General features: G+C 44.9%; 1 protein-coding gene across 1 annotated transcript in view; it reads right to left on the bottom strand.

Annotated features, from left to right (window-relative positions):
• SRGAP2 (SLIT-ROBO Rho GTPase activating protein 2) overlaps positions 1 to 16,816 on the bottom strand; it is a 108,491-nt gene that overhangs the window by 41,465 nt on the left and 50,210 nt on the right. Inside the window, exons 5-7 of the mRNA XM_051808540.1 lie at positions 9,041 to 9,103; positions 5,898 to 6,113; positions 4,941 to 5,069 (exon numbers count right to left, since the gene is read on the bottom strand). Of these exons, the coding sequence (XP_051664500.1) occupies positions 4,941 to 5,069; positions 5,898 to 6,113; positions 9,041 to 9,103 (408 nt within the window). The remainder of the gene's footprint in view (positions 1 to 4,940; positions 5,070 to 5,897; positions 6,114 to 9,040; positions 9,104 to 16,816) is intronic.

Here is a 16,816-nt window from a genome sequence, read left to right as displayed (position 1 = left end):
TGGTCCCACATCCCTCCCTCAGTGCAGAGGCATCTTGCCCAGGGTCCTTAGAGAACCTCAACCTGTAATCCCACACAAATTCTACCACCATGTTATAATTAATAACCAAGACAAGCACAGCTTAAACAATTATAACAGTTTGTGGAGCTTAAACAATTATAACAGTTTGTGGAGTTTTTGTGGAGTATTAGATATTCATTTCATGCTGTCAGGAAAAAATAACCTAGAATTGGGTGTGTTCAACAGCATGCCAGTGTATTCTCCTAAATTCTAACCTCACTTTTAGGGGCCCTGATTCCTAGAAACACGCTCCAAAATCCTTAAATAACATTATTCAAAGGAAGAGGAAAACAAGGCACTACTGGTGAAACAAGACACAGGATTTGGATCATGTATAAAAGTTAATCTGCATCTAGATAATTCCGCCCAAAACATGGAAAACTGCTTTATTCAGTGTAGTTCAGGAAGGAGGAACATGACCTGGACATCCCAGGCATGAGAACAGAGTCATCCAAAAGCCAAGCAGCCTTTGCTTGGGATGATTTCACTGCTGGGGTGAAACAGAGGAGCAAAAAAACTTTGAAGCAGAAAGTGGTTATGGTCAAGAATTTCCTGGCTATGGCTGACACCAGGGTGATGTCACTGGGATACAATCAAGCAGCTTCATCTCCACCAGGGCTGCAGAGCCAAGTTTTCATGTTTCAGGAGGGGGAAAAGGCACTTTTTCATTAACTGGTCAGAAACAGCCTGGATTTTTTCAGCCATCGAATTGAGTGAGCAAGAAGGAGCCCACCTTCTTGGAATTACAAGCAAGATTACACACACTAGGAGAATATCCAAAAAGAAAGAAAGAAAGAGACCATCTGCTTGATTGCTGTGCTGCTCTGTAAGCAAAATTCACATGAAATCTCCTCCTCGCCCATCATTTGGGTCTCATCACTGTCATTGTGTGCAAAAGCAAAGAAAAAAAAGGGGAAAAAAGAGAAGGAGGGGTGGGGAGAGAGGGAAGAGAGAGGCTACTGGACCATTCCCTGCTTTCACAGAATTTCTGCCACTGGGTGCTGCTGGATGCCTGGTTCTTGTGCCAACAAGCTGTGGCAGGTGGGGAGTCTTGTAAAAAGAGCTGCAGTTGCTGGTTGGGCTGGAGGCAGAGAATTAAAGGACTTTACATTCAATCAGAAAGAACAAAACCAGCCAAGAAAAAAAAAAAAAAAAGGAAAAAAAAAACCAAACACCAAAAACAAAAGAGGCCTGATTGAGAATCTGCACGTGTGGAGGCAGTCTTGGATCAAGAGCCACTCACAGCTACTGCTCAGTGCACACACACTGCAGTCCTTCCCTGCAGTCATGGGGGGGGGAAGGCAGAGTTGGGCCAGTGCTGCAGGATCCCAGGATTGGGATCAGCTCAGGTTTAACAGCAGCACTCACTCCTTTCCTCAGAATCACAGAGTGAGTAGGGGTTGGAAGGGACTTCTGGAGATCACCCAGTGCAACCCCCCTGCCAAGGGAGGGTCACCTGGAGCAGGTGACACAAAAACTCATCCAGGTGGGTTTGGGATGTCTCCAGAGGGAGAGAGAGACTCTACACCCTCCCTGGGCAGCTGTTCCAGAGCTCTGCCACCTCCATGGAAAGAAGTTCTTCCTCATGCTGAGGTAGAACTTCTCTTTTAGTTCATGGCCATCACTCCTTGTCCTGTCACTGGGCACCACTGAACACACCTGGCACCATCCCAACACCCCTTGGAAACATTTCTCCATCTTCTCCAGACTAACCAGGCCCAGCTCCCACAGTCTCTCCTCATCAGAGAGATGCTCCAGACCCCTCATCATCTTTGTGGCCTCTGCTGAAGCCTCTCCAGTAGCTCCTGGTCTTTCTTCAACTATGGAGAGCAGAACTGGACACAATTCCTGCTGTGGGCCAGGAGGTTGTGCAGCCTCCCAGTGCTCCCACTCTGCCCTCCCAGTGCTCCCTTTCTCCCATCACATCCATGCCTGGAAGGAGAGTGGAACTGCTGCAGGAGGGGAGAGCACTGGGGGAACTGGGAGGTCCAAGGGCAGTTAATTTGCCACACCCACCTCAAAGCAAAGTGTTTTTGGCTTTTTGCTGCTGAAGGCAGTGACAGAAAACACTTCCCAGCCCACTCCCCCACTGGAAAGGTTTTTAAAGTCCAGCGTTCCATGTTTATAAATGTACCAGTCCCACTGTCTCTTTTCTGGGTTATATAAATGTTTGATGGAATCATTCTCAAAGGAAATCAATTTTTTATAAGAATTTAATGATAACTCATTCAAATTCCCTTCCTGACATGACAGCTGATTAACCCTTTGCCAGTTAGCAGTTTTCAAACAGACCCAAACCAGAAGATTTAAGGAGAAAAAGCCCTTTGTTGTAAAATGCAATTTACATTTGGAAGGGAAAGGATGGGATCCTGGAGTAAACAGCAATGGAATACCTATTCCTAGAAAAGTAAAGTAAGCTCTGTGAGTCACTCACACACACATTTTTACCTTCTTTTTTTTTAAATCCTGTCCTAGTGACCCTTTTATAAATATGAGTTAATGCAAACTTCCCCATTACTGTAATATTTCATTAGCATCAAAGAGCTGCCTCAGTCCCCAAAGTCAGGAAATTCAAAACTACTGGGCTATGTCAGGAACAATTTATTGTTCTTAACTCTCAGTGAAGAATTAACTCCCTGTTATCCTTCCCTGTAACTGGAGAGGGAACACAATGTGCTGTATAAACATGACAAGTTTAATGCTGTTGGGTCTAACACAATCTACTTGTAAGTAACTTGGAAGATTACTTTTATATTATATTTCAAAATTCAATATGATCAAATGATCAGATTGAGGGAAAGCATTACAGCCTGGCTTAAAAATCACATTTTTATTTAATTCAGACGGTTCAGATAACCATCACTGGTTATAATTGTTAATTTTCAATCCTTCAGGATCAAAGGCATTAATAAATCTATATTCCCTGTGCCCTGACAATGAGATAACTGAGCTCCATCTCCTGTGCTCCCAGACAAGTCCCACATTTTTCCATGCCTGAAAACAGAACAGATAAATACTTCTATTTGAAAGATTATGAAAACTTATAATGCAGTGTTAAACTGAATGCTTGAAGGGGGTTAACACGGGCACGGACTCACCCAGAGCCACGACAGCTCCTCTCTAGGAAATCCCTGGAATGCTGCAGTTTGGCTCCTTGTCTTGCAGCACTGCCTGCCATGGCCCAGAGACAGCTGGGACTGTGAGAGAAGCACTTCTTTCCAAGCTGGATAACCCAGATTTGTCATGTCCTGCTTAAAACATCTCAGGTCCGTGCTTAGAAGCTGGTTTGGGCTTATGAAATGCAAAAGGATTCTTCACTGTATCTGACTCATGAAAATACACTGGGCAGACAAATGAACCAAGCACACGGGCAGCATTTGGGGGAGGACTTAGAGATGGGTTGTAGAAGTAAAAACTGAGATAACTGAATTAGGCTGATGGCAGGGAAGCGAATCCCAACCAACTTTTCAATGTAAACACGTACAAAAAGTTATCATTTGTAAAAAAAAAAAAACAACCCAAGAGCACACAATTAAGGTTGAGCAAACGTTAACCAAAACAGGGCTCCTAAAAAGGCAGCAGGAATAAACAACCCAGGCCTCTTCAGTGCAGCAATTCTGCAAATCATGACATTTGGAAATAACAGCATTTTTCAAGCCCACTCTCACTGACAGCCCTGACCTCCAAAGGACAGGTTTAAATCAACACCTGGCACAAGAGCACTCCAGGCGAGTTTATCATCAGCTGAATAAATGTATTATATAGACTGTTAGTTATTATAATAGCTGAGTAATTAATAGTGCTCTGAGTGCTCTTTATTGCCTATGTCTAGAGACACTTGTGTTCATTACTCCCTGCTCCTGCTGCAGCTCCCTCCAGGCTCTGAGCCGAGTGTTTCCAGCAGTGCTGGAACTGGGATGGCCTTGGAAAGGGAACTGGATCCAGCACGAGGCAGTGACCCAGACACAGCTTGAAGGGGGGAGTTACATCCCTGTGAGTAACTCAGGACTCCCAACTGGCTTTTCTGAGTTTTCAAAGAGCAGAGATTTGATTTTTTTTTGTTGTTGTTGTGAGTTTTACCAAAAGCAGAATTGATTCCCACTGAATACTGCAGGGTTTGGAATATATTCCCTCTGTGAGCAGTGACAGGACACAAGGGAGGGCAGGACACAAGCTGGAGCTGTGTCAGGGAGGGTTGCAGGTGGATATTAGGAAAAGGTTCTTCCCCCAGAGGGTGGTTGGGCACTGAACAGGCTCCCCAGGGCATTAAACCTGCCAGAGCTCCAGGAGTGTTTGGACAACGCTCTCAGGCACAGGGTGGGATTTTGGGGTGTCCTGCCCAGGGCCAGGAGTTGGACTCAATGATCCTTGTGGGTTCCTCCCAACTCAGGATATCCCATGGTTCTCTGAATTTTTCAAAACAAGTGAAAAGCCACTTCAGGAAATGCTTCTGAACTCCCAGTTCTTTTCCCAAATTTCTTCTACTGTTTCTACAGCTCAAAACCTCCTTTCAAAATGTGCTTCAGAGCTAAAATCTTTGCGGGTTTGCTTAAAATAGCAAAGAGAAAATGTCAGGCAACAGTGTGACACCAAAGCTGGGTTTCATTTTAACTAAGCAACTCCCTTTCCTTTTCAGAGCCACGTTTCTCCTCTCCCTGTGCAACGAACCGAGTTGGCCATGTAAGAAAAGCTCATGTCACAGCTCCATGAACAAATACCAGGGTTGTGGCCACCCTCCAAGCTGCCCATCCTGCCTGCCCCTGCACAGCTGTGCAGAGGTTTCCAGCTGTGCTGGTGCAGAAGATGCTGAAGGAGGAGGGGAAGGGGTGAGGGCTCGTGGCAGTGACACCCAGTGCAGGCCCCCGAGCAGCAGCACTTACATCAATGAGATCAGACAGGTCATGGATGTAATACTTGAACACCGAGGCATTGGTGGCTTCCAGGGCCAGCAGATACTCATTCCTTGCCTTAATGGCCTTCAGCCTGTTCTCTGTGTACTTTGCTTGGCGCTAAAAGAGAAAGAAAAAGAGAATACAGCATTAAAAGAGGTGTAGCAGCACTCAGGATACTGAGCAAAGCCTGCTCTGCCCACACGGATTTTGTCCATTTGAATTCCAGTTCTATCAAGACTCCAAGACTTAAAATGCAGATTAATTATTTAGGTGTTTTAAGCATTTCTGTACCAGGCAGCTCTGGACTGAAAGTCTTCTCTTGAGGGTGTGGGCTGGGGAAGATTAAGGAGAGAATGAAGGAACAAGGTGGGTTTTATGAGGTTATTTATGGTCCAGCTCCAGCACTACCAGAAGACCACAGGTAGTTTGAGGGCTGCTGCAGGCACCCCACCTCTTCCAACAGAAGCTAGGCTTGAACTTGGTACTTCCAGAGTCTAAAACCATTAAAAAATAACTCTTCTCCTTCCTATTGGCTTGAACTTTAGAGCTGAACTGACCAATTAGTGACTAACTAACCTTAAACTGACTTAAAGCTGACTGACTACTAAGGCAACTGGCTTTGTGGGATTACTTGACTCCCTCCTATCACAGGCCTTGTGCTTTGTACAAGAAAAACACATGTTAACCAGACCTTCCAAGAAGGTAATTGTTACTTTTACGCTGTGTTTTAACTTTCTGTGCCAGGCCTGCATTACCCGTGTTCACACAAAATGCCCACTGGATCGGTGCGAGCTTTGGCCTCTCCTTAATCCGAGCGTTTAAAACGGCCGAAAAAAAATTTTAAAAAAAAGACATTTTGCAGTTGAGGAGGGAACTCTGTATCCCCCGTGCTGATCTACTCCAAAAACCCCCTCTGCACAAGCAGCAGCACTGCCAGGCAAGTACCTTCTCCTTCATTTTCTCGATCTTTTTGACGGAGCTTCGCCGGACGTGTTTCTCCTCGAACTTGACGTTGGAGGTGGAGTCGGGGGAGCGGGGGGTCTGCTTGTCCTCCTGTTTCACAGACTTCCCAATCTGCTTCTCCTCCTGCTTCTCGGCCTCCTTCAGCTTGCTCTGGGCGCTGATGCTGTCGGCGTTGTACATGTGGTAGGTTTTCATCACCTGCAGGAAGAAGAGAGCCCAGCAAGGTTGTCAAACTTGAAATAATCCGAGCTGGAAAAATAACTCAGGGGAAACTTCCCCTCTCAGAAGATGCCACAAACGAGTGTGTGGCTCTCGAAACAGAGTGGATTATTTTGCAGCTGTTTCTTTTGTTTAACTTTGGCATGTGCCTTCTTGTACAAGCCAATAAAGGAGGCATGAGATCCAAAAAAAGATCCAGACTCAATCCAGCCTCCTTTACTGTTCAAAGAAAATGATATGCCAGCGTTGGAAAATGAGAGCTTTTCATCAGCAGGTAAGTTTTCCAAAGGGATGCCTATCAGTCTTTCATCTGGATGAATCAGTCCTTTAAACATCACAAGTCTCCAGGAACTGTATGTAAATCATGTCTGAACACAATGGCTGCAAAAGCAACTCAGGTTCCACTTGTTTATATCAAATTTGGTACATAAAAGTACTTCTGTTCACCTTATGTAATAAAAATATTAATAAAAGAGTGTTGTCCTTTTGTTTAGGGAGATCTGGACTCTGTACTATATGGACAACTTTTATTATAGCACATTTTTTATAATTAAATATAGATAAATATCCCCCAAAGTCACAAAAAAACCCCATTTGTTTCACAGGATATTAATGTCTAGCTTTGTGTTGAGGAAAAAAAAAGAACTAAAAAACCAAAGGGCACGATACATAAACTAGTTTTTTATCCAGAAATGCAAAGCAATTCGAAGCACACACCAAAACAAACATCATGATGTAACTCTTGTGGGGGGAGGCAAAAAAAAAAAAGCACAGTTGCACAAAGTCACCCCAAATAAATCAATTTTTTTATGCAAGTGGGGGTCTTGATTTCAGAGGAAAATCTGTTTATACCTGTTTTGTACCACAACGTGACACAGTTCTACGTAAGTAGGACGCAAGCTCTGCCTCTGCAGCGATCAGCAAAGGTTCTCAGCTACAAAGAGACACTGGATTTAAACATGAAAGGGAATGTGAATGCAGCCAGTGTTGGAGAGACGTGCTGAATAATTTACACACAGGCACTCCCAGCTCCCCCATACGCTCAGACTATAAAGCAGGCATTTATAATAACAGATTCCAAGGAGCTTCTTTCCCTCTGTCGCTGAGAGTGGAGCTGGTAGAGAGCAAGAGAAGCAGGAGGAGAAATGGGGATTGGAATGGTTTCATCCCACTGCCCACCCCAGTCTGCTGCTGGGGTCACTGGTGACTCACTGGAGTCTGCTGAGGGCACGGGACAATCCAGGGCAAGACAAAAATTACAGGCTGTAACAACCCCTCTGTGTTTTGTTGGCGCGGGGAAAGTAAAGAATTCGCCCATATCCATTTTGCCTGAAAACAGGGATCCTGCCAAGGCTTTGGGTGCAGAATCACAACATGGTTTAGGCTGGAAAAGACCTCTGAGATCATCAAGCCCAGCCTTTGGTTGATCAGTACCTTGTGCCACGTCCAGTTAAAACCAGAGACCCAGCAGGACAAGAAGTGGGAGCATTTCTAGAAAGTAGCACTAAATTTAATCACTGCTGGGGTTGTTTTGGGTCCAGCAAGAAATGGTCTTTTAATCTGAAGTGGCTTTTTCAAAGGAAAAGAATTTTTCTGGTGAAGGGACAACTTAAAATTTTGCAGCAGAAGGAAGGAATAAATAGATTTCAAGTTCCTAACACAGACATTAGAAAGGTTTGTATCCTACATCTCTTTGTTTATCACAGGCTGAATTCTGGAAGATCTTCCTTCCATGGTCAGAGAAACCACCAGGACTCAGTATTTGGCTGAATGACCTGTCAGAGCCTGGTACACAGGAATTATTACCCACATCTATGAAACTCCAGGAAGCAGCCCCTTCAGTGCCAGGTCAACTTGGATTAAAAAGAAATCTCAGTTCCTGAAAGTCTGTGGTTAGAAACAGAGCTGAGCTCTTCCCTAAGATCTCATCCATGACTCAAAAGTTGTATCAGATTATGCCCTCAAATAGAAAACAATTTCTGGAGTAGGCAGTGCTGATTATTATTATTATTATTATTATTATTATCTGAATATTTGGTTTCAACGCTGGAACTGTAACAAATTGTAACAGAACGTTTTATTGATGTAGGAAATTGCAGGGATACCCCATAAATATTGTAACATTGATATTTTTACTGAATTTCATCACAGGGTTGATGTGCCATGGCTTGAGGAACATCCCCAGATCATCTTTTGAAAGAAGGAAGGACAGAACTTGTACCTCCGTGTCATGACCCGGAGTATCATTAAGGAAGCACAAAATAAAAAGACATTTTGAGCAACTGAACCACGTGCAAGTTCTGCTTTTAAAAGAGAACTAGCTCAGCAACAGCTGCAGAGAGCAAAAATCTCGTCCAACCACAGGATTTCCCATTTATCAATGTGAGAAGAAAAACCCCCACGCAGCACATGAGCTCCCAGGAACACATCCCTCCTCCTCCTCCCTGAGGCAGCACCTCTTCCCTGGTGCCTCCAGTGGATTTACTGAGATCCAAAAAAAAAGCACAGATGGAAAACTCTTATTACTCTAAGGGGAACTGCTTTGCTGAGGGTTGAGGAACAAACACACATAGTGGGTCCCCCCCCCCGTGCTGCCTTCTGTCTGCTCACACCACACAAAACTGAAGGGTTTTAGCATATTGAGATATAATTCCACTCTCTCTGACTCTTCTTGATTTAAAACCATCACTGCAGCGAAGGAGAAGGTGTGATCTTCCTGGAGCAAACACTCACAGAGCTCAAACAACACAGGGACAGAGGGAAAAAGTGGGATTTATGGTGCTCTGTAGGTGGTGAACACGAGGTGCCTCAAACTGCAGGGACTGCAGACGTTTATCAGCGCTGGTGGGAGAACCCAAACACTTCCCTTGTGCCTGAAAAGATGCCAAGGACTCAGTTTGATTTACCGTGTAGAGTTCATTCAAGACCTTCATCAAGTCTTCCTGGAGCTGCAATCCCACTTCCTTGCTCTGCAAGAGAAGAGAGAAACGAAAGTTAATTGGGGAAGACGGAAAAGAGGCGGAGGAAGCGAACACGGAGCACCCACAGATAATTTAGGCCCAATTAAGCACCACTATCTATGCTGGCAAATCCAATAAACTGCCCAGCCCAGAGCCCACTTAGGGCCACGTTGCACCAAGAGTATTAATAAACTGAAATGTTATATAAGCACGGAAAGAAAAGCTTTGCTGTATGGAGATGGAAACGGCCAGAGAATTTGGGGTTTTCAAAGGTCAAGCCTGGAAACACACAGATCCTGCAATTTTAGCAGGATCAAGGAAGACTATAGATACAGGACAGCCTGGTATGGAAGCTGAAGAAATGCAGGGTAAGGAAGTCAGCATGTAAGAAGAATATTACTCAGTTTAGACATTTTACTCCCTCACTACCCACTAAGGCAGCGTTTGCGTGACTGAACCTTCACGCTCTGCGTGTTAGAAGTATTTAATATCTACTGGGGCAGCAAATTTGATAAGTTCAAGATTATTTATGCCTACAAAGTTCAGGAAAAGAAAAAGATAAAGAGGCAGAGCAGACAAACCCACACTTAAACCAACATTGCTGCCTTGGAAGTCAAGATAGTGTTAAGCCGTGAGTTAAAAAAAAAAATACCAAGACCATACTGATAAATGTAAAAGCCAAAAGAGAGAGTTCATATAATTTAAATCTAAATTATTCTCTTCTGAACACTGTCCAGCTCAGCAGTGCTCAGAGTAGGTTTCTGAGATGATGGTTGTTTTATCCCAGACTGTTTCCCCAGCACAAGTGTCCACGGTCCAATCCTTTGCCTTTTCCATACATTCCAGTCCCATGTTCCTAACTCTGCTCCCCAGGTGCTACTGGGGAAAAAAAAAAAAGCATCTGACACAAATGCTGACAAAGGAAAGCATCCTGCTTTTTTTCTGAGGAGTCTTTAATCTAAAGAACAGCGAGAAGCTGGTGGTTCCCAATCCCCAAGGGAGTTCGCAGCAACAAATCTACAGTTTTTTCCACCTCTGAAAGCAGGAAAAAAAAGCTGAAGCTGCTGCTCATCCCTGCAGTGATGTGGGTCACAAGGGTTTTCTGACTGCCTTTTTCTCAACGTGGAGATGATTAATGGAAGTGACTGGTTGGGTCTGTTTTAAACGCCCTGAGCACTGAACTTTTCACACAGAAGGAGCTTTTGAGCAACACGCTCCACTGTGCTGGTGAAACTGCCTGGACTGGCCCAATCATCTGCCTTTCACCAGGCTCTTTTCAGCCCATTTGCTTATTTCTTGCATAAAATTGCTCATTCACTGCACAAACTGCTGAAGCATCAATTATGCGAAACAGATTAAAATGAATATTTTAATGTATATTCGGGTTTGAAGAAGAAAAGGAGACACGCAAGTGCCAAATTGTCAAAACACAAAACTCTTTGTGCTTCCAAATGAGCAATCAAGAAAGAAGCTGCTGGATTGCTGGACTGGAAAAAACCTTCCATTAAGATGAAGGTGAGATAGATCATAGGTGCCATGAAAACAAGAGCTATGCAGTGAGCACTGTTAATGTAATGCTGTTCCCTGCACTGATTCCACCAAAAGAAAAAGGTTTAGGAGGGAAAAAAGCTGAGCTGGCGGACCCTGATAAATGAAAATACATTTGAGGAAGCAGAAAGGTTTCCTTGGGAAAGTCAGAAGAAAATGGGAAAGAAGTTGTTGCTCGAGTGCTGTAGAGGGAGGTGAAGGTGATGCACAGAGAGAACTTCCCTGACTTCCCATGGAGTTCAAAGTGCAGCCAGACTCAAGGCTGCTGATCCCAACCCTGGTCACACAGGCATGAGAGATCCCAGGATCATGGCAGAATGTGGCATGATTTACAAAGGAAATGCATGTCAAGAAAACAGAACCAACAACCAATGTCTCCAGTATCAATTTCTATTTCAGCATCAAATCCTATGTTGTTCTCTCTAATTCTGTATGTTTTGCAAAGGCAGACAGAGCTTAAAATAAGTCCGTTTGTAAACAATCTTCCAGGAAAAAGCAATAAATGAAGGCAAGTCTGATCAGTTTTATTATTATTTATCCATGCTCGGCTCTACCTACAACCAGAGTCTATCTGCACCTCCCTGAAAGGGCTTGTGCAACAAAATCTTATCTGACTGGCTCTACTAATAAACTGTGTGTGTGGGGAGGGGAGGTCCCCACAAACCTTGTCTCCTTATCCCATCAGGGCTAAATCCTCCTGCTCTCGATTTGGGAGATGATCCAGTTGGATCATCCCTGATGAACATGGCACAGCACAGGAGCCCATGAGAATGGGGAAGGGGGACAGTGGGGCACCAGCACCTCCTCACCTGTGCTGTGCCAAGGTTTGCAACGAGTGGTGACAACCACAGGCTTCCCTTCCTCAGAAAATCAGGAAAACAATCAGCAGCACCCAAGGAAGTCACGCCAGGATGGTGACAGCAGTGCAAACCTGCTTCCTCAGCACGTTCCTCTCAAATTGCCCCTCTGAAGCCTTTCCTGCAGCCCAAAGAAGCTGCTCTGAGCGTGTGTGCACACACAAACACACACACACACATGCACACTACTCCTTTGTTACCACAGGGTGTATCTGCACCATGTGCAGAGCTGTAGGTTGCTGCCACATAAATTCCCAGCACCCCGTGCCAGCTCCTCAACGGCCTCTTTGTTCCAGCCCTCCCTCCCCTCCACCTCCCCTCTAATTTAATCAAGATGTTTTTGGGATCTACTGCAGGACTGGCTCGGCTGTTCCGCATTCCACCAAACATTAACGACTTCAGCCTCAAAATATTCCGGGGGGACAATAAATCTGGGAGCGAAGGAATGCCGGCAACGTTTCGTGCCCCGGATCTCGAGCCTCGGGAGCTGCTGGTTCCAGATCTGATAGAAAAGAGATGGGACGGCTTCAAAACAAACATTCCGTGCAGCTCAAGAGGTGCTTTCCCTACAAACTCAACCCCAGGACTCCAACCACTGGTGGGTGAATGTGTAACAACACCCAGATAAGAGATTTTATCTGATTGTGTCGCCTCGATGCCGGACGGTGACAGGGAACCCAAACCTGCTGATTCTGAGCTGCTCCCTAACAAGATCAGCTCCCCACATCTTATAAAAAGCAATAATTAAATGTGCATAGGTGGAGAAGAAACATTAAATGTTTTTTGAATCAACAGTGGGAGCTGGGAATGAGTCTTGCTGTAACCAGTGAGGAAATGTGCAGCAGTGCAAGATCCTTTTAAATCCTGTCTAAATCCACGTTACAACACAGGGTATTTATTATGCACTAAATTCTACTAATGAAGATTGTTAAAGAGAAGGCTTAGAAGGTAAAATCTACCAGGATCCATGTAGCACTTAAACAGAATTTGGTAATTAAAGCTTAGAATTCTTTACAGGTAGATCCTTGATAGTGATTTTTCCTCTTATTAATCAATTCTGCCTGTAATTCACTTGCATGTAGTAGCAAATATGATTTATCACCTCCATGCTCTCATCTAAACAGTCAACCAGCTTCACTGTGTCAAGTCTCCATCATCAACATCAGCCCAACCCCTACATTATAAATATATCCCTTATTTAATGAGGATGTACCATCGGTGAGGGCTGTGACCTGCCTGAATCCTGGGCAAATTTCTCCCACAGTTTTTATGGATAAATTGCTCAGCCACTCTCACGTGGCCCTACAGAACAGGAATTCTGTAACAACTTCTCCTAAAGCTTCCAGCTCTCCAGAATCTACAGAAAAGCTAAGAAAACAAACCCTGTGTCACACAATGCAAATGCATATTTTGGGTGACAGATCATCACTTTCCAGTTTAATGATCCATTATGCCCTGGCCAGTCATATTTAAATAAGAGTTGCTATTATCTAGTTTTCTCCACCATTTCACCAGTGATTTGTTCCACCACTATGTCAGCAAGAAGGAATTTTCCTTCTTAACAGCAGAATCCTGCCCTCTGGAAAGCCATTCCCACATGGAACCACATCACACCACTGCCTCCCATCCTCTGGGCTCAGAGAGCTGCTTCCCAACAGCCCCATTCCCTATTTCCCTGTTGTTGTTTTTTTTTTTCCAGAATTCTGTGCTGATCCTATGGAATTTTGGGCTCCAGGTGCTCAATCCCAACAAACCAGGCAGTGTTATGGCCGAGAACTTCCATTCTTCCTGAAAAACCAGCTACATTTGCCCTCCTTGGACAAGCCACATGTGAAAAGGGCTTCTGGAGTGGCAATGGTGGAGTCCTGGAACATACTGGAGTCATTTTTAATGCTCTGCAGGGCAGCTTTGTGCTGCCAACATCCCCTAATATCCTTTTTTTTCCAAACTGCTGTGATGTGTCTCTAGGAAAAAGCAACTGGAGGGATCAGTCACAGGAATGACCTGGAGTGTCCCTGTGGTGTCACCTCCTTCCTGCCTGACCTGGATTTTCCCACCTCGAGGTGATCCCACTGGTGCAGTGAAGGAGAGGGTAAGCATAGAGGAAATCAGAAATAAAATGTAATAACCATGGACTACTTGCACAAAAACCAGGACCAAATGCAGCCTATTCCTTGCCCAATCTATAAGCAGCAGTGACATTTGGGCTTATCACAGAATCATGGAATGGTCTGGGTTGCAACAGAGCTTAAAAATTACCTCATTCCACCCCCTCTGCCATGGGCAGGGACACCTTCCACTAGCCCAGGTTGCTCCAAGCCCTGTCCAACCTGGCCTTGGACACTCTCAGGGATGGGGCAGCCACAGCTTCTCTGGGCAACCTGTGCCAGGGCCTCCCCACCCTCCCAGGGAAGGGATTTCTCCTTAATATCCCATCTAAACCTCCTCTTTTTCAGCTTTAAGCCATTCCCCCTTGTCCTGTCACTCCAAGCTCTTGTAATGGATTTGATGATCCCTGGGGTCCCTTCCAATTTGAGACAGTCTATGATTCTATGATTTTTAGCCTGTCACATATGCAGGAAAACTGCTCCAGCTGCAGGCTCTGGAGTTCAGTCCATCCCTGGGCACCAGGCTCTGATGGCATGGCTGGGCAGTGGAACAGGAGCCATCCACTCCCATTACAGGTGGGGGAATCAAATCTCTACCTCAGCAGGAAATTTATGCACTGTTAGCTCAGATAAGAGCAGCACATGAATTATTTCCCTCCCTCTCCCTTCCCCCATTCCCACTTGTTCTAAAAATAAGCAGGTCGGAAAAGGGGGAGATTTCATTTCCCCGGTGAGGGATCAGGTGGTGCCATTTCACAAGAGGCCTCTGTGTCCTTTTCAGATTTTGGGAAAAGAAAAAGAACTCATCACCATTTCCCAAGGCACCCAAGGCAGAGGAAGATGCAGAGGATAAGGATACAAGCAGGGATGGAGCACGAAGGTACCAACTCTGCACCTCAGGGTTTCACTTGTGGCATTTGCATATTTGCATTTTTCCACTGTTAGGGGAAAAATACTTTTACAAATGCCCAGCATTTCAAGCAGTACATTTCTTTCATGTGCCTGGCTCTCCCACGTGTGGAGCACTTGGAGATTTGTCCTATTCTGGTACCAAGGCAGCAAGAGACACGCTGCAGCTGTAAAGTAGGTCATTGCAAGCACAGACCCCTAAGAGAATTAATAATTCTTCTTCCTTGATTACTGCAAGGCTTTTAACCAATTCATTGTGGATTTTCCATTTCACATCAAACACCCTGCAGTGTGGTAGGAGATAAACTGGGGTTTTTTTAACATGATCAAAGGTGTTAAATGGGAAGCGAATTTCAAACCCTCAGTTTTGTTTTCTTGATTCCACACAGGGGGGTTTTTTTCTCCCCATAAATAAATATCCCCAATTAAGGGGATTCAATAGTGCAAAGGAATGCTGAGCTCTCAAGGTAAGATTCTCTGCAGGGAGAGGATGCATCCACATGGAGCAGGCAGAGAGCAGGGAAGGGTCACTGCTCCCAACATCCCTGGGAGCTTTTCCAGCTAAAAAAGATGTGTTTTGAACACAGCAGGACCAACCCTGAGTGAGGGACAGGTACCAGCAGGGCAGGCAGATGCTGAGATGGCACCTGGCTCTGCTCAGGGGCACTGCCTGTCCTGAGGCCCCTCCACACACCAACTCATGCACACACTGACTAAATCTGCCTTTCTGCCTATTAACATTTCCCAATTACTGCACAGTTTTGTTATGTAAAAATCTGTCAAACTTAAAAAAAAAAAAAATCAGTTTGTTCATGAACTACTCCAAGTGGCTGAAGCTTCCACAATCTGTTCTTTTAAAAAAGCTATTTTTTTTCCTTAAATTTGAACAAGGTTATCAGTCTGCTTCTAGGGAAACCTCAAAGAGACAACGGAGAAAGAGTGATTAAAGATACCAAATTAAAGAGACTGCTGCTCAAAAGGCTATACATGTATAAATAATCCCAAGGGAGCCCACTCAAAAGATACATCTGGAGGCAAAAGAGAACCTGATAACCATGCAAGAAACAGAAAGGTTGTACTGTGCAGAGAAATGAAGGGTCACATTAAATAGAGAGGGTGGCAGGGGGATAGAGGGAAAAGAGGAAATCAAAGTGGGAATCAGTTCAAAAAGGAAAATATTTTATGTATATATATATATATATATATAAATAAAGACATAAAGAAATATTGAAATAAATAAATAAAAGGGCCACGCTGAAGGAGGATAAGCAGGAGGAAATCAAAGGAGTGCTCTCCACAAAAGGAGATGAAGGAATGAAAAGGAGAACAGACATCAAAGCAGGATCATCTTCCAGGAGAGGGAGAGGTGACTGGAATAGCAACGCCGGTGGCACACGGGCTTGGAACTTCAGCCTTGTACAAAACCCAGGGCTAAATCATTAACTGCTGCACAAACAAGAAAATATTACCCCCTTCCCAAGGTGTAACTGTTTGTTATTTGGATGGTTCCATTGGCTCCCCTTGGTTTTATTTGCTGGAGAGGGTGGTTATTTCACCATTTCTCTTCCTTTTCTTTGCAGTAGCACAGAATTGCACTGACACTGTCCCTGGGGTCAGACAAATCCCAGATCCCACCAGGATTCACCTGCAGGACTGTTGGAGCAGCAAGTCCCTGACCAACAGCATCTCTGACTGACACCCAAAAGAGTTTCCTCAGCACAAAACAAAGGGCACGGAAAAGCACAGTGCTCCAAGAATTCCTACAGTTCAGGTTGCGAGTTCCCAATAAGATCTAAACCTGTAGCACATAATTTATTCTCTAATTATATATAAACCCACATTTGGTGCAGACAGTGCTCAGCCATGGAAAGGTTCTGCAGGGAGAGGTAACCAAGGAATAAACAAATGCCAGGGGCAGGAAGAAAGGGGCTGACACACACTGTTCATCCAGCACCACTTCAGGGCTGGCTTTGGCAGCAAACACAGCTCCTCTTATCAGCACAGATCCCTTTGAAGTGGCTGCCAGGCTTCCCTCCAACACTCAAACAATCGGGACCCTCCACGTCGTCACACAGCCCTGGAGAGGGATCCCATCCCAACCCAGGGACAGGAACACTGGGAGACACAGCCACAGGCCAGGCAGGCTTCCCAGGACATCCCAACACTGCCAACACAAAGCCTTTGGAAACCTGTCTGCAGTGCAGGCACCACTGCTGGAATTTGGGGGGTTCAATGATTTTAAGACAGACCCAGCCAAGCTCTGCTGTGCCCACTGCAGAGTGGTCTGAGGGGTCCAGGGG

The sequence above is a fragment of the Manacus candei genome, unplaced genomic scaffold, assembly GCF_025592945.1.
Source record: "Manacus candei isolate 608988 ecotype Guabito, Panama unplaced genomic scaffold, ASM2559294v1 h1tg000073l, whole genome shotgun sequence".
NCBI classification, from domain to species: Eukaryota; Metazoa; Chordata; class Aves; order Passeriformes; family Pipridae; genus Manacus; species Manacus candei.
The sequence above is the reverse complement of the archived record's forward strand: the minus strand, read 5'-3'. Positions and strand labels throughout refer to the sequence as shown.